The 25,759-nt window shown below is 38.4% G+C and overlaps 1 protein-coding gene across 2 annotated transcripts in view; it reads left to right on the top strand.

Annotated features, from left to right (window-relative positions):
• The first annotated feature begins 645 nt into the window (after positions 1–645).
• LOC114650660 (high-affinity choline transporter 1-like) overlaps positions 646–25,759 on the top strand; it is a 28,710-nt gene continuing 3,596 nt past the window's right edge. Inside the window, exons 1-6 of one of the 2 annotated variants that reach the window (XM_028800443.2) lie at positions 646–856; positions 6,640–6,753; positions 7,155–7,310; positions 15,931–16,079; positions 18,921–19,064; positions 21,518–21,671. In XM_028800443.2, coding sequence (XP_028656276.1) covers positions 673–856; positions 6,640–6,753; positions 7,155–7,310; positions 15,931–16,079; positions 18,921–19,064; positions 21,518–21,671 — 901 coding nt within the window. In that variant the 5' untranslated portion in view covers positions 646–672. Of the gene's footprint in view, positions 857–6,639; positions 6,759–7,154; positions 7,311–15,930; positions 16,080–18,920; positions 19,065–21,517; positions 21,672–25,759 lie in introns of those variants that run through there. The other variant, XM_028800444.2, reaches the window with a different exon arrangement.

Below are 25,759 nucleotides of genomic sequence, written 5' to 3'. Positions count from 1 at the left end.
AAGTCTTTATTGCCACACCCCTGAAGAAATTAACACATTTTGTGGTGCCACATAGTCAAGTGATCATCTGAGATGACCCAAACATCCAAAATGAAACTCTCCAGATTTCTGAGATAAGTATATCTTTAACCTTAAAATTCAGAAGTGTAGAGGAAGCCTCTCTGAAGGGCTCATCTAAGGGGTGGACACATAGGATATTGGAAGGAAAGGTAATTAGAGACAAAGAAGGAAAATCACTGAAAAAGCATTATAAAACTTACCTGTGATTCAGCTTTCTTGCTTCATGTCTTATTGTCTTTTATACAAATGACACTGTAGAAAGGTGAATGAAGTAGCAGCTATTTGCTAGTTCTATACCAAGATGAACAAGACAACTAAACTGAAGAGATCTTCTTTAGGATATAATATAACCCCACTTTTACTACAGTATTTTATTGCCTGTTATTTTCTTTTTCTACAGTTTTGCAACAGCGTTTTCCAGTTTCAATACTCTAAGCGTTTGAAATTACTTTGTAAGTTAAATTAAAATGAGTAATTAAGTTTAATTAGACTCATTGCCCTGAAATACAATTCTAATAACTGCTATTTGCATTGTATTCAAATGTATGATAAATATACATTTGGTACTCTGTGCCTATCAGAACTTGTGTATTTTACCTACAGTATCTGAAGATGGCTCTTCACATCCCTGGTCTAGTTGCTGTGGTTGTGTTTTATGCACTCATTCTGATCACTGGGATTTGGGCAACAAAGAAATCCAAGAAGGAGGAGAAGAAATGTGTGGGAGAGCGGAGTGAAGTATCCATGTTGGGAGGGAGAAATCTTGGAATCTGGCTAGGAATTTTCACCACGACTGGTAAGCTTGGCTTCTGTCACTGAGGCTAGAATAGAAATGTTAACATGATGACTAGTATAATTCTATGAGCATGTAACAAGAATAACTACAACCCCCATGAATTCAAAAATGGTATTATGCTTCAGGATGTTTAATATGCTCTCATTTTTCTGCCTTTCATTTTATTATTGTTGTACATGCAATTCAAGTATTAATGAATCTGCAGAAAGAAAGTAGCAATTTCTCTTTTCTTCCTGACTAAATTAATTAGTTTTTCTATATAACATCTTAACAATGTTAAGTTCATCCTTCAGCACTTTACCCAAACAATATAATTATTAAAGCTGTGAATGGAGGAAATGGTTTCTAGGTGCCTGTATCTATAACTGAAGTGCAGTCAAATTATGTAAAACAACCTATTCCTGTATTGGAATTGAGTCACAAGGTGGCACAGAGGTTAGTGTAGTGGTCTCATGCAGAGTACTGGTTCAAATTCAAGCTCAGGTGCTGTGTGGAGTTTGCTCATACTCATACATAATTTTTCCCCAAGTGGTCTGTTATTCCTTGCAAATCAAAAAGAAGTGCATGTTAGGTTAACTGGTGACTCAAATTTGGGAAGTTATGAGCTTTGTGTGTGCTTGACTATGACGTATGATATGTCCTGTGTGGGGTTATTTTTGGTCCTGTGCCTGATGCTGCCAGGATACGTTCTAACAAACCTAAAATCCTCAATTAATATAAGTGTGTTCTGAAAATGGATGGATGGGTGGATTAAGAGCCCTTAAGGGTGATGGAAAAACCTGCAATTGCTTTGGTTATGCAAATCAAAAAGTGGGGATATGGGAACCTGAAATTGTACTTGGTGCCCTAAAGTTTTTAATTTTGCTCAGAAATTCTTAGTGTGGGAACACAAGTATTATACATGAGACAATATCTCATATACTGTATATATGATCAGAGCTGCCTGTGTGGGAGGTATCAACTAAATTTTGGAATAAAACATAACTTATGATGATTCCCTGTGCACATGATGGAGATGGGTTCAACAGTGGTGATCTATCTATCTATCTATCTATCTATCTATCTATCTATCTATCTATCTATCTATCTATCTATCTATCTATCTATCTATCTATCTATCTATCTATCTATCTAAACAAAAAAATGTCAAAATAAAAATAAGAAATGTTTCATTACAATAAAAAATCAGATCTATTTCCAGAAGACCTTTACCAAATCACCATTAAAAGGTAACTAATAGGGTTAAACATGAACACATACTGTAATGTTTGTGAGCAAATGTTGCAATGTAAATTGCTTCACTTTTATGTGAACTTGTTGTTCAAAATGTGTATTACTGTCAGAAAGCAATTTGAAAGACACCGTTATACTTATATACAAGGATAGTATTGATTGACCAGTTTCTATAGTTTGTTTTTTCTGCCCTTGCTAACAATTGTTTAGTTTCTACCTTTTTATTGTCTACTAGATGTTCTACCCATCTAAAATGGGCTTAAACCTAAGTAAACAAAGTAAACCTCACTGTTAATGTTTATAGTGTAGTATGTCTGTCTGAAGCTACGTCTCTGCTACATCCCATTTGGTACAGGACTTGTAAAAGCAGTGCTAACGTAAGTGATGCACCATCTGTTGGATAGCAGAGACACAGTAATTGGACTGAGACATGGACAGATACACAGACACTTATATTAAGGTGGCTACTGGAAAAGCATTCTAAAGCTTTTTGTGGTAATATTTAACATGACAGACACTATATGAAATGATGACAGCCTGAGTACTTCTTTAATTTCTTTATTCTGCAATGAGCATTTCCCATTTCACTGCAATGCTATAGAATTCTATGCAGAGTACTTTGTAATTTTGTTCATTATGAAAAGTTGCAAAGACAGCATATTGCAAAAGCTGTATGAACACAATAAATTTACAGTGGCTGACTCATGTTTTTTTACTTTTACAAGAAAAAAATAAATTATTTTCAGGAACTCTTTTCATGCTGAATGTTATTATCTATATATATAATTCACTAAGCCACCAGCGAGCATGACACCCATGGCGCATGCAGGACAGAGCCACGCCCACCAACTCTGAGACCATTGGATATGATGACAACTCGCAGAGCCATGCCCACCAACTCGGACGCAGCAATTCACAAAACAAGGCGTCATTCGTGTTTGTCTCTTCTACAGTCCACATGCACCTCTAAGCCAGGTTGACTTTTCATTATTCTTTTCGGTTACGACGCACGACCACGTCCACCATCGCAAACTGTTTTACATGCCATGGTCTTAGAGATGGTGGGCTGGTCTCTGTGAGTTGCTCTTGCGAGCGGGCGCATGACCAGGCGGTGTGTATGCTTCGAGAATGAGGGTGGACACGGCAGGACCATCTAAGAAGAGGCATGTTTGTCACGGATGTGAATCGCTGTATGCAGCGTGTAAAACATGGGATATGCACGATATAGCCACGCCCACCAACGCTAAGACGATGGGATACGCTGACAACTCACAGAGCCACGCCCACCAACTCTAAGACCATGGGACGAGAACGCCTGCCTGCCCACCTGACTGTTACCAGCGTGTAAAACCATCGCAGCTTTTAACTCACACACTGCAACAACTCACCAAACGTGTGAAACCATTGCAGCTTTTAACTCACAAACTGCAACAACTCACCAAACAGGTACACCCTGTCTCTCGAGGCATTCACACTGCCGGAAGATAACCATGGGATACGCAAAAAATAGCCATGTCAGTCAACTCACAAAGCCCAGCCCACCAACTCACGCCCACCAACTCCAGCACGCATCTACCCAAGCTCTCAAGGCATTCACAGTGCCTACTCATGTGCCTGGATGCAACAACTCACCAACTCGCTTTCGTCTCTGCTACAGTACACATGCACCACTGAGCCACGTTGACTTTTCATTATTCTTTTCGGTTTTGGCTGCATTTCCATATATAATCTACCAAGTCATCCGACCATGGAATACAAACGACAGAGCACCGCCCAACACCTCGAACCAATAGAGAGACATGCCCACCAACTCTAAGAGCATGGGACGAGTACGCCTGCCCGCCTGCTCGACTGTTACCAGCGTTCACTGCAATGTACTGGAGTGTAAAACCATCACAACTATCAGACGCTGTCTATATCTAAGAAGATATATAGATGCTCATTATTCCCCGGCACGCGTCCACCCACGCTCTCAAGGCATTCACAGCGCCTGCTCACGTGCCCGGACGCAACAACTCACCGCACACAAATTTTGCTTAATTTGACTCAACACGGGAAACCTCACCCTGCCCGGACACAGAGAGGATTGACAGATTGATAGCTCTTTCTCGATTCTGTGTGTGGTGTTGCATGGCCGTACTTATTTGGTGGAGCAATTAGTCTGGTTAATTCCGAAAACGACTCCCTACTGCTAAATATTTATGTGATCGCCAAGCGGTCAGTGTCCAACTTCTTACAGGGACAAGTGGCTTTCAGCAACGTAAGATTGAGCATTAACAGCTCTGTGATGCCCTTGGATGTCCGGTACTACACGCACGCTACACTGAATGGATCAACGTGTGTCTACCCGGTGCCGACAAGCGTGGGTAAGCCGTTGAACCCTATTTGTAATGGGGACCGGGGCTGGAAATTGTTCCCCATGAATGAGGAATACCCAGTAAGTGCGGGTCATACGCTCGCACTGATTACGTTCCTGCCCTTTGTATGCCCCCCCCCCCCCCCCACTACTACCGTGGTCGGGTGACTTGGTGGATTATATATAGAAAAGCAGCCACAACCGCAAAGAACAATGAAAAGACAACGTGGCTCAGAGGTGCACAGACAAAAGCGACTCAGGTCAGGAGTTAGGGGCGGGCACATGAGCAGGCAGTGCGTACTGAACGATGATTGTATGTTGGTTCGTAGCGTGCATTGTTGCAATGTTACTTTTCTTGGTGGTTTATTAAATTACGGATTTGCAAATGTTAATTTTTTTTCCCTCTGCTTAAAAAACATTAAAAAAGCGGTGTGATTATGCGGTGTATACTACGCCGCGGGTTGGTATGCAACGTGTAAAACAGTTTGTTTGTCGCGGATAATTTGCCTTTTACTTTTACACGAAGAAAATTTCCTGTAAGATTGGCCTTTGCGATGACAATTAATAAGGTACAGGGCCAAACTTTCAAAAAGATATGTATGTATCTGCCAAAAACAGTTTTCAGTCACGGACAATAATTGTATGTTGCTCTCTCCATAGTTCCATCTTTTCATTCACTTACTTTTGTATCCTCAAACCCACCCCTTTTAGACAACTGTGTCTTTCCGGAAGTGTTCAGCCATCAATAAATAATTATGCGGCATAGGCCTGCAGGAACACGTGCAGCGAGCGCAACACACAAACACGTACAGGCATGCGAGAGATACTTCATTACATTGATATAGCAGTGTTCTCAGTATTCAAAGCGCTATCCACGCAGGGAGGAACCGAACCCACAATCTTCCACAGTCTCCTTACTGCAAAACAGCAGCACTATCACTGCGCTACAAGGCAGTTAAAGAATGCTCGATTTTGTTTTCACTTCTGTTTACAGCGATCGGGTTGTAGCGTGCATTGTTGCAATGTTACTTTTCTTGGTGGCTTATTACATTACGGATGTTTCACATGTTCATTTTTTTCCCTGTGCTTAAAAGACATTAAACAAGTGTTTCTCAACTGTGACTCCGGAACAACTCAGTATGCAAGCTATATTAAGCGTAAACAACGAAGACTTGCTACACCTTAATGAACAAGTACTGACATTTATTCCTACCGACGAAGTAACTTCCACCAGTGTGGCCTCCATCGTCACGGACGATCCCGCTTTTGGTCACGGACAATTGTATGTTGCTCTCTCCAGAGGTCTATCTTTTCATTCACTCACAGTCATATCCTCAAACCCACCCCATTTGGACAACTGTGTCGTTCAGGAAGTGTTCACCCATCAATACATAATTATGCGGCGTATGCTATGCCGCGGGTTGGCTAGTATCTTATGTTTGTTGTTGTTCCAAGTGCTGTTGTACTGATTAAATGTTTAATACTGTAGATATAATGTTTAATTGAAACTGCCTCACAAACCATGCTTCACAACTCAAAAAGCGTTCTGTCTTTATTTAAATGGAAGATGCTTCACTTTCAGCCCAGATGCTGTCTATGTGCAATATGCACATACAGTATTCTGTGTTCTCAAGAGTTTTTCTTTTGGCTTTCTGGTTTTCCTTCCATATCCCAAACACACAGTTGCTAGGTTAATTGGCAAATGTACATTTTTGTGTCCTTCAATGGATTGGTATCATATCCTTCCCCCAGGGATCATTCTTGCTTTGAGCCTAGTGAAGGTGAGTCAGAGTCTGGTCTACTGCCAACCTACATTTAGAAAAGCATAAAATAACTTTGTTCAATCTGCCTATTTCAATACAGAGTCATGATTGGACAGAGTCCAACTTGGCAGCACTTGGTGCTAATATACAGCATGGTATAATACCCAGCCAAATTAAAACTGGCAAATTACCTAACATGCATGTCTTTGGGATATTTGAGTAAGACTAGAATATTTAGGGAAAATTCATACATATACAGTACAAATGTGAAGACTCCATACAAACAGTGACCTGGTGCTGGTTTCTAAACCCTGCTGACATATACTTACCAACATGCTTGGGAAAATAAATGTTTTCAACAAGGATTAACTAAATATGACTTTTTATCAACCAATTACAGCAACTTGGCCTCTCTATTTACTCTTTGTTAGCCACTTCGGTTGGAGGAGGATACATCCTTGGAACAGCAGAACTTGTGTACCTTCCATCAAAAGGATTCCTCTGGGCCACTGGGCCAATTGGATACACCATCAGTCTGATTCTTGGTAAAGTAAATACATATAAAAAGTTTATGTTGTTATAAATACAAGGGGTCTGAGGAAGAACAAAAATAGTGTTTATGCTATGAAGAGTGAAATCAAAGGACCTCTACTATAATTTTTGGTGCTTTGCTAAATTACAAATGATTGAAGGTTTGTTTAGCTGGCCATACAAACGTAATGGCATAGCATTGTAAAATTAAAGAATGTGGATAACACAGTTATTATGGTGAAATTTGCATAGCTCTATAATTCATTTTATGAATTTTCTTTTTCACTTTTGTTTCAGTGCCACCTAAATGCAACACTTCAATACGGCCCCCCCTCACCAAGCCCAGCTTAAATGTATAAGTCTTTCAACCATTGCTAAAAACTCATAATATATTTTTCACTCTTCTTCTCACCAGGTGGATTTTTCTTTGCTGGCCCAATGAGAGTGAAGAAGTATGTGACTGTTATTGATCCCTTTCAGAAGAAATTTGGAAATATAGTATCAAGTATCTTAGTCCTTCCATTGGTAATGTCAGACATATTTTGGGCAGCTTGCATTCTTGGAGCTTTAGGTACTGTACACAGTTGTGGAATTAATAAAACTTTGAGAAATTATGTATTTTTAAAACTATTTGAAATAGCGGACCTTTTTAATTGTGGAGTTTTGCAAGTGACGCTTCGAATGCATTAATTCATCCACAAGACGGTCAATTAAAAACTAGAAGTTCATTAAAGAAAGCATGTTTTTCTTCTTAATTGGTTTGCAAACAAAAAATGTAACCAGTTGTATCTCAAATGTTGCAAGTCACCTTGAGTAAAGGTGTCAGTCAAGTAATAAAATTGTTAGGTCACTAAAGCTGATTACTTTTGAACATGCTGTATACAATTGTCCATGAGTAAAAGTTTCTGCATTAGATCAGTTCCTGTGTTTTTCTGCTTTTCCTAGTGACTTGGCTTTTGTTGCTGGTCATTGCAGAGCAAACTTTTAGAGGAAAGTGCGTTATTTTGAAATTAAATGGGTAGTTACTATGAACAATGTGAAATTTAAGTATATATTGTTAACACTATTAGATGTTGTCTGACTTTAATGTGTGCAGACTGAGTGCATATACAGTACATGCATGCTTGCATTGAGTGGACATACATAAGCACCCATACCCTATGTGTTATACTGATGTATTGATGTGAAGAGCGAGGAGCGTGAAGTAGTAGCTTTGAGCATTGCAACAAAACCTCTGTGGCTTACCCTTTAATGACTGTTTAAGACCAACACAGGAGATTGAGATTTAAGGAGGCTTTTCATTTAGGTTTGCAGCAACATCAAAAAAAAAAATAGCATTCTAATCATTTAACTTGCATCTTCTTGAGCTTTGTAAAACTTTCTTTTCATTTCACAACATGATCTTGTCTTTTTTTCCTATCCTGGACACCACTCCATTTTCACTTATCTGTCCACTCTATTGGTTAGTGGTTTGTCCTTTGTTTGCATAAAGCATGCTCTGAGCACATTGCAGAGCATGCAAGTTAGCAAAATAGTGTTTATGTTGATGAGTGAGTGAGTGAGTGAGTGAGTGAGTGAGTGAGTGAGTGAGTGAGTGAGTGAGTGAGTGAGTGAGTGAGTGAGTGAGTGAGTGAGTGAGTGAGTGAGTGAGTGAGTGAGTGAGTGAGTGAGTGAGCGAGCGAGCCAGCTTTGCATTATATATATTGTAGGTGCCAAGGTGGACAGTCTGGCATCTTGACCTTGAGGAAGGGTTTACAAAGGGGAGTCCTACCTAATGGAAGTGACCACCTGGTGTATCAGGGGACTACTTGGCCCCAAGAGACAGTCATTTCCTCTCCTTCTATTATATCTTACTTGCCAGGAAAGGTATCTACAACTACACCAGCCAGGATTCCTGTCCATCCATATCCTTCCCTTATGGCCTCCTATCTGGGTAAGGAACCACCCTAACTCCTAGTTGGGATACCAGCCTGTCCACCTTGGCACCTAAAATATATATATATATTGCATTTTTGCACTGTAGGAATGCTGCCTAACTAAATGATCCCAATTTGCGTGGAGTTTATGTGTTCTCCCAATTAAGTGTCCTCAATCAGCTGGGCAATTAATTAAAAAAAGGACTTTAAATATATTCAGTCAGGTGTTTCTTTTGGATGGTAATAATAGCTACCAGATTATGATCAAAAAAATATCTAAGAATTTTAGGAAATGCAAGAAAAGAGGTGCTGCCAAGTCACCTTGTTTATTATTTTGACAGGGAAATTATAACAAAATGTTTGGTGTAGTTTAGTGTAGTGAGGAGCAAGGAATCATTTCACTTGTCAAGCTTCGCATGAGTTATGCAAGCACCTAACTTGCTCTATGTGAGCTCACATCTGCCATATTTCTGCAAAAGACATACAGCAAAACAAACTCATGAACAGAACAAAATGCATCAAAGAAACACATGCTCAGAAAAAACAATCATAATAATTTAAGAAAATGACAAACTCATAAAGAATTTTCCATTGTTGCTTGTTTACATTTTTACCATTATTTTGGTGATGTCATTTTACTTCCATTTTGTGTGTTTATTTTTTACAGGTTTTGTCATTTTGGAGTTTCAGAGTGCTAGGTCACTGTATGTTTCCGATTATAAGTCAAAGTAAACTGAGCTATTCATGTACACATACAAGTATACAGAAAGATGGAAAGATAAAGCTTAGGGCTAACAGTGTACACACAGAGACAATAAGACAAGACAATGTATGCAAACATATAACAGCCATGCAACATGCAGTTAAAATAGGCAATGTTCCAATACAATTAACTGCCACAATTACAAAGAGACTCATTTAAAAGCAAGTTCCACAGATCAGTACACTGACTGATCTTTTGACGTAATAGATAAAGTGATTTGTACATAAACTGGAGTTTGATGTCATGATCTAAGATGTTAGAGTGGGGTGGAAGATCATTGGGGGTACATTGTGTTGCTGAGTCTGACAGCCATGAGGAAAAAGTTATCACATAACCTGACAAATATGGCTCTGATGCTTAAATATCTTTTTCCAGATGGCAAAAGAATGAAGAACCTATGAGAGGTTTGTGATGGGTTCTGCACAGTTCAGCAGGCCTAGTAGACACAGCTTTTGGAGAACATGTGTTCTAGAGAAGGGAGAGATAATATTCTCTGTTGACCTCACAATTTCTTATAGTTTCTTGCAGTCAGACATGCAACAATTTCTGTACCATATTGTTATGCAGCTGGTCAGAACACTCTGAATTGTGTCTCTGTAAAACATGGTGAGAATGTGAGACAGGGGTCTTGCTCACTTTAGATGCCTCAAAGAGTGTATTCTCTGCTTGGCCTTTTTAGTTAAGGAAGTGGTATTGTTAGTCTATGTGATGTCCTCAGTCATGTGCACACTGAGGAACTTGCCACTCTTTACAATCTTCATAACTGAGCTATTAATGCAGATTGAAGTGTGGTCAAGGAAGGATTTTTTTCCGGAAGTCAACAATTAATATTTTGGCCTTGTCAATTTTGAAGCATAGATTGTTGTCTCTGCCCCAAATGACCAGCTGTTCCACCTCCTCTCTGTATGCTGACGCATCATCCCTGCTTATTAATCCCGGTACAGTCATGACATAAACAAGTTTGATGATGTAATTTGAGCTGTGTGGTCATCAGTCAGCAGGGTGAAGAGCAGATGTCTGAGCATGCAGCCTTGTGGAGCTTCAGCACTCAGAACTGGAAGTGTTGTGGCCATTCCAAATTGACTGGGGCCTGTCTATCAGGAAGTCCAAGATCCAATTACAGAATGAGGTGTTCAGCCCTGCCTCACTTGTATCACAATTAGCTTCTGGGGAATAATTGTGTTAAATGCTGAACTAAATACTATAAACAGTATTCAGATGTATGTATCTCTTTTATCCAAGTGTGTTAGGGAGAGGTGGAGAGCAGATGATATTTTGTTCTTAGTGGAACTGCTGGACTGATGCACAAATTACTAAAGATCCAGAAAGCTAGAAGACTGGACTTTGTGTGCAATGACTAGCTTTTCAAAGCACTTCTTGATAGCAGAAGTAAGTGCTACAGGGTGGTGGTCATTCAGCCACATCATTGATGGTTTCTTATACTTTTGTCTTAACAACTTTGTTAATTCAAAAAGCTAATGCTAGTATGATTTGCATTCTTTTTTTAAATTTTCATGTGTTTTTTTTATTACATTTTTTATGATGGATTTGGATTCTCTTCATGGTTGTTGACAATGGAGAACTCAGATCTAGCATTTGTTTTGAAGTACAGAATATTTTTACTTAGGCTATTTATTTTTCATATCTTAACCATGATGTTCTTGTAGTTTTCTTATGGGCGACCAACATCTTTGTGTAAAGTTGCTATGCCATTGCTATCCAGCATGCGTCATCATCAATGCTACCACATAAATATCAACACCTTACACTTCCTTATTATGTGAGATTGCGGATTGAACTTCAAAACCTCTAGTTTCTGTGTGTTTATTTAGTAAGTTCTGGAGAATGACACATTGCTACATATTTTCCAACTACAAGGTTTGTTATCTGATTTTAACTTAAATACAGATTGTTCCAATATTTTGGCAACGAAATTAGCCAGGCTTCTTGATTACGTCTCATCTTCTGATCTCTTTTTCTTTCCTACTGTCTTGCTCATCTAAAGCAGTACTAATGTATCTGCTTTATGTGACAATCCTTTAGTTTGCATAGAAAGAAAAACAAAATGATACCACTCTTCCACTCACCTTTACTCTTTTCCGAGAGGAGTTTTAATCTGGCTACTGTCAGTTGTGACAGTTAAGAACTTTGCGAGTAAAAAACTTCATAAACATAATCAAAACACTGACAGTTAACTTGGATGCTTCTGGTTCCTTTATGAAAAGAATAGCCACTGCAATATGCATGCATATTAAACACAACCAGGCACGTGCATATGTACCCATACTAAGTTCATGAGACTACAACTGAAGTGGTGATGTCATAACAGTTCAGTCATATTGTACACATGTAATGCAAAATAAAAAGCTAGGCTACAAAAAAGTTACAAACAAAGCAAAATATAAGTAAAAGCAATGAAAAATGTTTAATTGGTTAAAAACCTCTAAGCTATATGTTAACTTGGTAGCGAATAGGTAATATCAGTGCAAAAAGCAATGGAAAAGGGTGCATCCAGAAGATCATTTTATTTAAAACTAGTAGTTAATGCATCTTAAACCAAGAAAAAATGACAGAACATGAAATGAGAGGACAAGATAGGGTGTGAACTAATATTCAAAACAGAAACAGCCACTTTGCAGGTTGGTTAGCAGGACAGACAATATTTAAAACAGTTTAGCTAGAGGGCCTGCTCAAGTGAAACAAAACAACTGTTGCTTTTTAGGTGAACTGTTCTTTAGAAACAAAAAGAAAGTTGTTTGAGGTTAGTAGAATAACTATTATCTTCCTGGAAGGGAGGCAAGACAAGGCAACTCCTTGTGGGTGAGACATGTTCATAATGTTCAAACAGACTGTCCACCATTCATTGAAGGATGGTCACCTTCCCAGACCAACAAAATTTATTTCTCTAGCACATTTTCATACACAGGATGCTGCTCAAAGTGCTTTACAAGATGTCACAGAAACAGTTACAAGCAAAGAAAAACTAATTAAAATTAGATAGGAATAATAATGAATAAATAACATGCAAAAAATAAAAAATATACACACAAAATAGATATATAATTAATAGAAAAGTACAGGCAAGTCACTACTCATTGAGCCTAAAAGCCTTACACCATTTAACAAGGATGTTTGACTCCATTCAGAACCCCATAGGCCTCAATGCTAAAACACAAAAATCAAACTTTTGACCTAAAACAAAATAATTTTCTTTCTTTTGTTGTTCCATTTGTTTTTGGAGGAACCACAATGACATGCATTTATAGTAAAGAAGCTCACAATGTGACTGCATGGTGACACCATCACTGAATGAATGGAGTATTAGCTGCCCATAATCCAATAACCTGATATTTTATTGATGCAAATTAAAACTCAATTGGCTGTTTAAATTTCAATCCCCTTGATGAAAAATTATGCACATAATGGAAACAGCTGTAGGGTTTGGCAGCTGTCACGCTAAGAAAAAGCTAAGACTGGGCTTCATTTTGAATAGGGGGCAAAGAATTGCAGTTTCAGTAATTATTGGCCATTATTACTAAGAAACGTGTGAGGCAGGCAACATACATCTTTGCGGAGGGCCATTGACATTTGGGTATTGCAGAACTGACGCATGAGTAAATGTTTGAAGGTTTGATGACAATGGTACCTGGTGAGCCCACTACATCTGTTTTAAGGTCCTTACACTTGGAACCAGAGTGGGAAAGAGCAGAGTATATGGCAGAGCTGAAAGCAGAGGCGCTGTTTGTGTTGGTGCTTTCTATACAGGAGCACATTACTACTGCATTAGAGTAGCATTAGAGTAGCAGTTTGGGCAGACTGAGTCTACCATGGATGTGGAGAACATGGCACAGAGTGTGGGGATCTTGATAACTTAAGTGCAGTCCCTGGAGCAATGCATGTATCATCATTTCTTAGATTTCACATAGCCAGAACCACTAGCAGAGGAAGCTTTTCTGAAGGTCATCACACCAGAAACTGTGCAGCAGCAGTGCCCTTTAACAGGCCAGCAACAGGGAACAGCCAGTGCTGTTACTGTAGCCATAGACCTTATTAATTATCACTAAACACCCCCACCCCACCCCCTGAAGATGAAAGTTTGTTTTTTTTCCAAAACAGTGAACTCATCTCTCAATTGGTTCTGCAGATGAAGAAGCCACATCTAGAGATTCTGAACAGTTTGAGGAAAAAGGAAAGTTTTCCATATCATGTGTGAGACTTGCCCGGACACCACCACATCTGTATAAAATCCACACGTTTATTTAACATTAATAAACACAGCTCCACACAGCACACAATGCACATAGCAATAATCACCACTAATTCAACTCTTTCTCAGTCCTTGGCTGCCTTTATTCTCCTCCTGGGAGCTTTGTCCTACTCCCACTCCCGACTCTGGCTCCCTGACTGTAAGGAGGCGGCCCCTTTTATTCTTGCCCGGATGTGCTCCAGGTGACTGATGACGTCCATCCGGCAGCACTTCCTGGTGTGGCAGAAGTGCTGCCCTTTGCCCCGGAAGCACTCCGGGTGTGCCTGGCAGGTTCCTCCGCCATCTTGCCGAGTGTGATGGAAGTAACTATATTCGGGTCCCATAAGGTTTAAAGCGCCCTCTGGCGGTGGCCACGGGTCCCAACGAGTCAGAATCTTTGATCTCTTTTCCCGTGGTCCTCTCCTGCTCCATGGCGGTTGCCCCCTCGTGGCCCGGAAGTTATTCCTGCCACCTTCCGGTCCCTTTAGGCATCCCAGCCAGGTAATGACCTTGGCCATCTGCGACACATGATATATCTCCTCCATTAATACCACTATGTTGTCTATTAAAGTACATAAATTGTCCAGGATCTTTATTTTCTTCTTTCTCCTCTATTCTACCGTCTCCTAATTTCAATAATAGATTTGAAAACTCTTGTGCTTTCAAGTCACCCATCAAATGCACTCTCATATTTTTTTTAAGTCTCAGTATTTTTATTTTCTACAGTATAGAACGGGTAGTTTCACTCCCTTAGGGTAGGTGTTTCTTATCTCTCATCTAGACCCAAAAACAAACCTCCATGCCAAATTTCAAAATTCTACTACTTGGGGTTTAGGAGATCTAGTGATGAATCAGACAGTGGGTTTTTGCTTTTATATATATACTAGGGGGCCTTGCCCCCTGCTCGCTTCGCTCGTCAACCCCCTGGCCTGAGCTATGCGCTAGCGTCTTTGCGGTTCTGCTGCTCATATATGGGGATGCGGATGTACACTTTAAACAGATTTTTATTTTCATTGGAATTGTTACATATGCATCAATGCGACGTATAACTGCCCATGATTGAATTTCGTCTCTTTCTCTCTATTAAATAAAATGACTTTATCGAATGTTTGTCTCTGTGATTTGTTAATCATCTTTGCAAAAGCTGTTCTAACGGGAAACTGTTAACGTTTTAAAACAAATGGCAGATCAAGATCTCCTTTGTTGTCTAATGTTATCCCCTGAAGATGTACTACATCACCTTTCTTGGATACATCCTTCTTTCTACAGTAATTCATGCGGTGGAAGACCAGATAGTGTTAACAGTTGTAGATATTCTTCGGTATATTGTAAGTTGTTTTCATCTTCCTCACAATCACCACCAACTGTTTTAGCATAATCTATTGATACACATTTAACCAATTTGCCGTGTAACTGATCAACATTTTTGGTGTAAATTCATTGGACTTCCTCGTTTCTCGGTGCTAGGATTGTCCGTGTACTCATTTCTTCTGTTGATAACCCTTCATGATGAAATTCTTCAATAAGATTTGGACATAATACATCTTCTTTAATTGGGAACTTAAAGTGAGGAAAACGTTAAAATTTATAAGAGCTGAGATCACAGGAAGTGTGTCTCACAAAAGCATTTACACGAATGCTTACATATACATTTCAAACACAAATTCACATTTGCCTTTGTCAGACAGACAGAGGATGTATGAGGCACCTTCTGTTAAGTAAATTGTATCCACAGTAATGTTACATGATGACATGCCTATCAATTGACAAGGAAACAATGTACAGAGCACCTTATTGGTACATCTTCATGGTGCTTCCTGATGATGTAATCAAAGCATGAAACCTTTGAGTGTGAAATTTAAGCAAACCAAAAAAATGCATGCAATTTTTTTTAAACATTACAAAAGGTATTGCACACATGTTATCCAATACAGCCAGTAACAGCCCCTTTTAATACTGACATAACTAAGACAAGGCTCCATGTACGTGTAGATCATGGGAGCCAATGCCTAACAACTAAAGATACTACTTGCTGAAAAAGGACATGACTAGGGCAAAACAGGCATCATTTAGAAACACTGAAGTTGAATACTACATGCTGATAAAACTGAAGAAGACTAATTAATATGTTGGATATTCTTACATTTACGGTTATATTTGTTTGCTTAGCGGATGCTTTTATCCAAACTGACTTATAAAAGACGCCACACTCTGTTAACCTAACCTAAACTGTATTAATCTGATTTTATTGTATGGATCCTTTCAGGAGGGACAATGAAAGTAATTCTCGATATTAAATCCCAGTATTCCATTCTGCTTTCATCAATTGTGGCTATATGTTACACCTTGCTTGGAGGACTTTACTCTGTGGTTTATACAGACGTCATTCAACTGATCTTTATTTTCTTCACCCTGGTAGGTACTGTTATCTTTTCTTCTGTTCTTTTGGTTTCCTTAATAATGATATCATTCTTACTTTTTACATAGGATTCACTGTCCTAGTGTTATAAAGCTGTTTTGTTTTTAGCTGTGCTTGAATTCTACGTGTAATTTTTAATTCATATTTTGATTTTGCTTTATTGTTCTGATGATGAATTTATTCCAACATCATTTTGAATTTATTGTTGCCATTCACATCACTGTTCCTTTTACTAGGCTGGTTGCCATCATGTGACATTCGTTGGTGCTACTTAAGATGGCAAAGCAGTACATTTGCTATCCTAGTCTTGGGGTAATCAAAGAAATCAAAACTTTGATGCACGACTTTGTATCATTGTTTGTTAGGGCTCATTGCTTGTTTGTGCGTTATTCAGAAACTCAGCTCAGTTGTTGTAATTTTGATTCATTCTCTCTCTTTCTTGCTCAAAAAATTTGTTTACTAGATAAGTTAGTTTTTCTGGGTCCAGACCCCACTATATTATATAACCTCTTTTCTTTGATTGATTCTTTCTCTGTCGCATGCAATAATTTAGATGTAGAAACTCAGTCTGTTCTTACAATAATACCTGCTGTCTTTAATTCTTCTGATTTTCATAATCAGAAGTTAATTCCAACATTTAATTAAAATCATCCCTTAATTAAACACATTTTCCCTCTTTCTCAGAAGTAATGCACATTGATATACAGTATATATATATATATACAGTATAAATATGGTAAGAGCAAATCCCATTGGAAATCATAACTGTGTGAGCACGTTTATTGACAAAAGGCTGTATTGCATAAACATCCATCCCCTTTATTTGAATTGGAGATATACTGTATACTTTGAAAGCTACATAAATATTTGATTAGAAACCTTGAAATCCCTTGTCTTATAAACTCTAAATGATTTGATTTAAAAGTACTTATTGGATTAATCTGACCAGCTGTGAAAAAATGAATCAAAACTCAATTCATTTAGCTATTCAGTGTGTAAGTGTACACTAGTATCATTAGATCTGGCACAGCAGTGTTAAATCAGCTATGAAATTAATAAATAAATCCCATGGAGAAAAATGCACACATAAGTCAGATAAAATTTCCATTTTGCTTAAAAAGAAACATTTACTTTTACTGATGTGTAGCTTTTTTATTTAGCTATTCATTTTGGACTTTCTTGAGAGTACTGCTGTTACTTGGTCTGTTTCATCCAGAGACATGACACTGTGGGAGTGTTAAACGGAAACTGATTCAGTGCACATTAACTTGTCAAGTGAAACTGATTCCATGAAAAGAAAAATGGTCTTGGCATACTTGTAATTCATAAATATACCAGTCATTTTTCCACAAAATGTGTTTTTGAAAGAGAAAGTGTGTCTTCGATTTTAAGAGGTCTTGTATTGGAACCTACTGTATATACTGTTTTAATGCAGTGGTTATTTCACTTTTCTAAATTCTGTTTTATTGGTTAGTTTTACTACCTCACAGCTCCAGAGTTCTCAGGTTGAATTGAGGCCCAGTTAGTGTCTGTGTGGATTTTACTCATTTGTCCTGTGTCTGTGTGGATTGTTTTCTTCAGGTACTCCACTTTTCCTTTCAAATTTTGGTGTGAGTGTTTATGGGTGTGTATGTGTTTAAGGGTGTCATGTAATAAACTGGCTCTCTCAGACCTCCTTCTGGAGTCTGCAGTACATAATTTAGGACCCTGCTGCAGGTTTTAATCTGAAACAAAAGCATTTTAAAAGTGAGGGTAATTTTTGCACTGTATTTTTTACACCATACTGACCAATCTTTTTAAAATAGCACCCATTGTTCATATATAAAAATCCATTAAAATATTATGTGAAAGAAAAATTTAAATCACTGTTTGAAGTAAAAAGTCACTTTTAAATGTAATATGAAGATAATAACACAATATTTCAAAACATTACATAAAACTTACTTATGTTATTGTATGCAACAGATTTTAAAATCAAAAACTCAGTGAGATACAGATATTTACCAACTTCTTTCTTTCTTTCTTTCTTTCTTTCTTTCTTTCTTTCTTTCTTTCTTTCTTTCAAATATTGATCAACTTAATAAAACACTGATAGAGCATATATCTAAATAGTGTACAATCAATGGTCTTAACAAAGAATCAGGGAAATGACAACGAGTAAATGGTAAACAATTTCACAGATAAAAATTAACTCTGGGAATTATACAATATTCAAAAGCTATTTAAAGATACTATTGTATATTAATATCCCTTTTGAAAATAGTCAAGGATATGCAGAAACATTATGTTATACTGTGTGCTCTTTTTAACACTGAGGCTTAATTTAAGACAAGGATCTAACAGAATCTGAAACCTACATCATTCTATGAAGGTGAGATTTAAAACTAAACAAAATAAAAGTTTGGTTCATCCCTTACAAATAATCCAAACCATAGATTCTATAAGCAGAAAACAGATACGTTTACTTGAAATTCACTTGTTAAGATTTTATCCTAAATATTTCTTTTAAGTGTTTTGATAATACCCAATAAACACTATGAGCATAAGCAGAGCTTAACAAGTGTTTTAAATGGCAGCTTTTGCAGCAAGTATTATTTTAAGGTGCAACAAGACAGACAGACAGACAGACAGACAGACAGGCAGGCAGGCAGGCAGATAGATAGATAGATAGATAGATAGATAGATAGATAGATAGATAGATAGATAGATAGATAGATAGATAGATAGATAGATAGAAAAAAATTAAATAGATGAAAGTCAAAGCATATGCTAATTTATCTTTTCTTTGTCTTCTTCCCTCACACTTTCTCTGTGTTGTTCTCTGTGTTATTCTGCAGTGGCTCTGCATTCCATATATTCTGATTAACCCTGCAGTCACCAATATCTGGTACACAGCAACACATGAAGTATATCAGGCACCATGGATTGGATTCCTAGAGCTTGAGGATGCTGGAATATGGCTGGATGAATTTTTTGTTACTGTAAGACTTTAACTCCTCTAACTTACAATGAGAAGTTACATTAAAGTTTTTTGGTCTTTTAATACTAGTGTGGGGTGTCAGGTATACAGCACTTTAGTGTACTGATAGAGGTGGGAGTACACATACAGTATGCACAGACTCCTAGTGCCAAGTGCAGGCTAGGAACCCTGCAAGATGTGCTGTTCTGTAAAGTGAAGTAGGCCGCGTATACCTTAAGAGTGCAGATCAGGGTGAGCCACAAAAAGTGCTCTATTTAGTAATAATAATAATAATAATAATTATAATGTATTTTATGTATATAGCTCCCATGCTCAAAGTGCTTCATAAATATTCAATTGGGTACAAAAGGAATAAAAGCACAAAAGTTGAAATTAGTTAACATTTGATACAAATTAACAAAAAACATTAAACACCAAATAATAGATTAATATAAGAACCATCCATTTCCATTTCCATTTTCCAACCCGCTGAATCCTAACTACAGGGTCACGGGGGTCCGCTGGAGCCAATCCCAGCCAACACAGGGCACAAGGCAGGAACCAATCCTGGGCAGAGTGCCAACCCACCGCAGGACACACACAAACACACCCACACACCAAGCACACACTAGGGCCAATTTAGAATCGCCAATCCACCTAACCGGCATGTCTTTGGACTGTGGGAGGAAACCGGAGCGCCCGGAGGAAACCCACGCAGACACGGGGAGAACATGCAAACTCCACGCAGGGAGGACCCGGGAAGCGAACCCGGGTCCCCAGGTCTCCCAACTGCGAGGCAGCAGCGCTACCCACTGCGCCACCGTGCTGCCAATATAAGAACCCAAACCCTTAAATTAGAAGAAGAAAAAAAACAACAAAAATTTTAAATACAAAAACAGTAAAAGCTTAAAAAGAAGAGAACAAAAAGTAAATAACAAAAGGTAATTAAAATTGCATATAAGAATATCAGCAAAGAAGTTAAATCGCCCACAAGAATGAAAGCAGAAAAAGTTTTAGTTCGTTTAAAGTACTAGGGTGTTGTACTGTGTTAGTTCATTTAAAGAAAGACCTAGACATGATAAGGCTAAAATTGTTGTCAGATGAATAACTGAGGTCAAATCTGTAATTTAAAACAAAACAAGAGTGAACGAAACCCAATATGCAAATTAAAAATCTAAATACAAAAAGAACCAGCAAAAGCCTATTGCCTTAATTTCTCTTTACAAAGGTAATTCCTGACACCACAAATTGTTGTTCATTTTGGAAATCTAAAAACTTGGACACCAAGTGGAGTGCATAGTCTCCTTAAATACTTCCTGGAAGTGACATCATAATGTGCAACTTCCTGTAAAAATAAAAAAAATGATCTACAAAAGATAAACAAAATGCTGGACAAAATTTAAACAAAAAATGAAATGATACAATAATAACAAGAAACCAATACTAATAAATTCCCATGCACACAAAATTAAGAAATAAATGCAAAAAAAAAATCATAACACAAACCAGCAGACATTTTGGTAAATTAATACAAATACCTGGTCCAAAAAGGAGACAAGCGGGCTGTAATACTCAGGACAGCATCTGTGATAAAGTAGTGAAATCGAAAGAAGCATAGCAACCAAAAAACAATAGTCAGAAGTAAGCATTTTAACAGAAATCAAAAACAGTCAAAATCTGATAATTCCAAAAATGACGCAAACGTTAAAAAAAGTGAACAGTGAAGGGAGCTCTAAATCAGTTTTTGAAAGATGATAATACACAAATGCTTGAGTAAAAGTACTACACGAGCTTCACCAGATTATGCCACCTGTCCCTCCGTCATGTGACTGCTGTGTTTTAAATGTTGCATAGCAGCAGGGCAGAGCAGGAGGGATATAAAGACTACAGGCTGTCCTAACACTGCAAATAGAGCAGCAGTATTCTTTAGTTAATTTAACTTAATTTTCTCAAGCTAAAATTAATAAATTGAGTGTGTATAAAATGAATATTGAAAAGATTTGGATATTGATAAGACTGAAGTTCAGTAGTTACAAAATTGAGATTTACCAGGCTTGTTGGCTGAGCTCATTGAATAAATCACTAGGGCCAGAGCTAGAGACCTGAAAGAAATGGTGGAGAATTATGATTATGATGACAGAATTTCATCGCTTCCCTGACATGAGACACAACACTGTGGATTTCCATGTTCCTGTTTTTAGCAGGTATTGAAAGAAATGGGCAAAATCAAACAATTTACCATCTTAGCCCTGAGACAAATTAGGAAAATATTCTTCTAGTGTAATGATGTTAATACAGTAAATGGGTTTACCAGAAGCTGGAAGAAGACCAAAACTTGAAACTGTTACCTTGCACAGTGCACAAAGGCACATCCTCCACTCCCTATTACAACTAGTTACATAAATAGGAATATAGTTAAATACATTTGAAAACTTACTCATTCCAACCGAAACTATTACTTAAAATGTTTTTCAGTGTTTTGGTGGACTTTGCTGTCAACCTTTCTACCAACGAGTGCTGGCATCATCGAGTGTGAAACACGCCAAGATAATGTGCCTTGTCTCCGGGATATTTTGCTTGTCCTTGGGAATCCCACCCATGCTGATTGGGGCAATGGCAGCATCAACAGGTGAAAATGGCTTCATACACAGTTACGAAAGCAATTGAGCATGATATGTTTCTTTTTTTTTTTTTGAAAAAAAAAAATTCTTAAAAAAATCTCAAACATAAGACTTGGACTAAAACTAAAATCTATTGGCATGTTTTAGAATGTGCAGTTTGTTTCATTTTACAAAAGAAAACAAACTATAATGAGTCTGACAACATCAGTCTGTATAAAGCCAACCCATCCATTCATCCATCCATCCATCCATCCATCCACCAAACAATCTTTTACAAAGCAAACTGAGCACAAAGCAACACATCTTCTAGATAAGTAATATGAATATAATGAGATACTGGGGAGAATAAGCAAGTGTAATCTGCAAGTCACAACCTAAAAGACTCAAGTGAAAATACATAAGAATCAACTAATGGAAAGAAATGGCTGATGGTACAGCTGAGTTGTCTTAAAATGTAATACATTCAGAATTGTAACAGAAGCCGTCTTTATTAAAACAGCAAAATCAAAGAGCTTTAATGTGCAGGTGAGGAAAATCTAAAGTTCTCTTAAACTCAAATGTTAAGTTTTGGCTTTGTTTTTAATTTAATATAGTTCAGATGATCCTCCAAGTTACCCTAAAATAAGATGGCAGCCCTGAAATTGCACAGTGCATCACATATGAACATACATGACAATGCCAATGCTTAATGGAGAAGTTGGTGACATTATCAACAAATGTCACCAGACAATAAAATGTACATAAAATTATGAAAATCAATTTCTATATAAGAAATCAAAGAAACCAAACTAAACTAACATTAATTACATCCAGATCCTGATCATCTTATAGTTAGGTATTTTTAGGCACAGGTCTGATTTTTTTAATAATGGTCTGACAGTTGTCACGTTTTGTGTATCAGGAACTGTTCCTGTCAATAAAACTTCTAAAAGTAATTTTAAAAAGGGGTGCCACAATTAAAGAGGGTGAGTTTTCACTAACTTGCTAGGTTTAAGGTGCAAGTGCTCAGTTTATTTTAGAAGTTAATGTTAGCTCGCCTGTTCTGTTATTAAGTCAGCGTTTCTCAACCTTTAAGTATTTGTGACCCGAGTTTTCATAACAGTTTTAATCGCGCCCCCCTAACGTTTTTTTGAAAGGAGCCCACTAATACCAATTTGTTCTTTTTAAATTAATGATATATCATAGATGCATATTTTATTATACCTACTGTGGCATGCCGCTGGGGGTGGTACCCAGCCGGGATGCCCGAGAGGACCGGAGGAGGGCTTGCGCCTCCTCTGGACCACGAGGGGGCGACCACCCTGGTTGCGTTGGGGACCATGGGTGCAGAGCTTGGAAGCCCAACCCTGTAGGGGCCCGTGGTCACTGCCAGGGTGTGCCCCAGTGCCTGGAGAGCCCTGGACCTCAGCACTTCCGCCACACCTGGAAGTGCTGCGGGGAAGAAGAACGGGGACACCTGGAGGGCTTCTGGGTGCGCAGCTGGCACTTCCGCCACACAGGGGAGTGTCGGCGGAGGAGTGTCGGAAAGCACCTGGAGCCCATCCGGGCGTGCATAAAAGTGGCCGCCTCCCTGCAGACAGAGACTGGAGTCGGGCGGAGGTGGACAAGAGTCTTGTTGGAGAGGAGTGGAGGCAGCCTGAAGAAGGCAGGCACTGGAGACAGAGGCCTGGACTTTGGGGAATTGGTGCTGGAGGCACTGGGTTTGTGCAAAGTTAAATACTGTATATATTGTATAATAAACGTGTGTTGGGTGCAAACACGATTTCCGTCTGTCTGTGTCCGGGCTGCTTCCCACACTACTTAACTTTTATCGACATTTATCTAACTCTATTTTTCTAGTATCAGAATGTAGTTTAAGTTAATTTGTTTTGGTTTCAATAGACGTATTTTTCATATTTTCGATTTTTGTTTTCTTTTTTTCACATCTTCACGCCCCTCCTTTTTGTTACTTCGCACCCCCCTAGGGGTGCCCGCCCCACAGTTTGAGAACCACTGTATTAAGTTGAAATTATTAAGACTGTGTGCACAAGGAAATATAGAGTTGGACCCCTCATTATTAAACATCTGTGCTGACTTTAAAATATGGAGTCTTATCTTGTCTATCTGCTAAATGAAGAAAAATAATATGAAGTAATGGTATTCAATATGGAGGTTTGTAAACTAAATTCTATCAAGTTTACATTGTACTTCAGATTACCTAATTGTGAATTTAGCGACTGCACCTCAATACTACTTGAGAATTGCATCTTCTTCTTCTTCTTTTGGCTTCTCCTGTTAGGAAATGCTACAGCGGATCATCTTCTTCCATATCTTTCTGACCTCTCCTAAACACCTCCATGCTTCCACAGGTATGTCATCTGGACCAATGGCTTTTCCATTCTTCATCCTCTTCATAGCTGTCTTTACTTCCTCCTTGCAATCTGTTGCACTTCCTGATTCACTATCTCCACATCATCCAACCTCTTCTCTCTCTCGTTCTCTTCATTTATCAGCCTCTCAAAGTACTCTTTCCATCTGCTCAACACACTCTCCTCGCTTATGAGTATGTTTCCATCTTCTTTATTTCCCTAACCTGCTGCACATCTTTCCCAGCTCGGCCCCTCTGTCTAGCCAATCGGTACGGGTCCTTTTCTCCCTCCTTAGTGTCCAACCTCTCATACATCTCATTATACACCTTTTCTTTAGCCTTCGCCACCTCTTTCTTCACCTTGCGCCTTATCTCCTTGTACTCTTGTCTACTTTTTGCATCTCTCTGACTATTCCACTTCTTCTTTGCCATCCTCTTCCTCTGCATACTATTCCACCACCAGGTTTCCTTTTCCTCCTTCCTCTGTCCAGATGTCACACCAAGCACCCTTCTTGCTGTCACCCTTACTACATCTGGTGTAGTTTCCCAACTATTTGGTAATTCTTTACTACCACCCAGTGCCTGTCTCACTTTCTCCCTAAACTCAACCTTGCAGTCTTACTTTTTCAACTTTCACCATTTGATCCTTGGCTCTGCCCTTACTCTCTTCCTCTTCTTGATCTCCAACATCATCCTACAAACCACCATCCTATGCTGCTTAATTACACTTTCCCCTGCCACGACTTTGCAGTCTTCAGTCTCCTTCAGATTGACTCTTCTGCATAGGATGTAATCTATCTGTGTGCATCTTCCTCCACTCTTGTACGTAACCCTATGTTCCTCCCTCTTCTTAAAATACGTATTCACCACACCCATGTCCATCCTTTTGGCAAAATCCACTATCCTTGGACCTTCTTCATTCCTCTCCTTCACACCATACCTACCCATCACCTCTTCGTCTCCTGTTCCCTTCACCAACACGTCCATTGAAATCTGCTCCAATCACCACTTTCTGTTCCTTGGGTACACTGTTCATCACTTCATTCAACTCACTCCAGAAATCTTCTTTCTCCTCCATCGCACACCCAACTTGCGGTGCATATGCACTAACAACATTCATCATCACACCTCCAATTTCCAGCTTCATAATCATTACTCTGTCTGACACTTTTTTCACCTCCAAAACACTCCTGACATACTGTTCCTTCAGAATATCCCCTACCGATCCGGTATGGAAATTTGTATTGTTGTCCGCATATTGATTTGGCAAAATTTTACACTGGATGCCCTACCTGACATAACCCTCCCCATTTATCCGGGCTTGGGACCACCACGAAGAAACACACTGGTTTACTACTTGAGAATTGCATGGCATGAAATAAACCATATTGGATTTCTTTGAGTTCTAAATATATTTATCTGTCTATTTAATTAAAATACAGTCTCTGATGGTTTTGCTTTCTTTTAAGTCTTCATGTGTTCATACATCTATTCAAGGACTCGTGGGAGCCATTGCAATTCAGCACTGCTATATTCTTGTCATTTAAGCGTGCATCTGTTATTTTTGGCAGAATGACATCTTATGTAGTATTCTGGTAGTTTTTTCAGGAATTCTGTTGCACTAAAGTGTCTCATATTAAAAATATGAGAATCTTATGAATTGTGGATACATTAGAAGCTGTTTATAGCTGCTTGTAGATTTAATCTTTTATAAACCCCTTTATTAATTTTCTATAATGTTCCAAGAAA

Source organism: Erpetoichthys calabaricus, chromosome 4 (assembly GCF_900747795.2).
Source record: "Erpetoichthys calabaricus chromosome 4, fErpCal1.3, whole genome shotgun sequence".
Taxonomy (NCBI): domain Eukaryota; kingdom Metazoa; phylum Chordata; class Cladistia; order Polypteriformes; family Polypteridae; genus Erpetoichthys; species Erpetoichthys calabaricus.
Note: the sequence above shows the minus strand (reverse complement) of the source record. Positions and strands in the feature narration are given on the sequence as shown.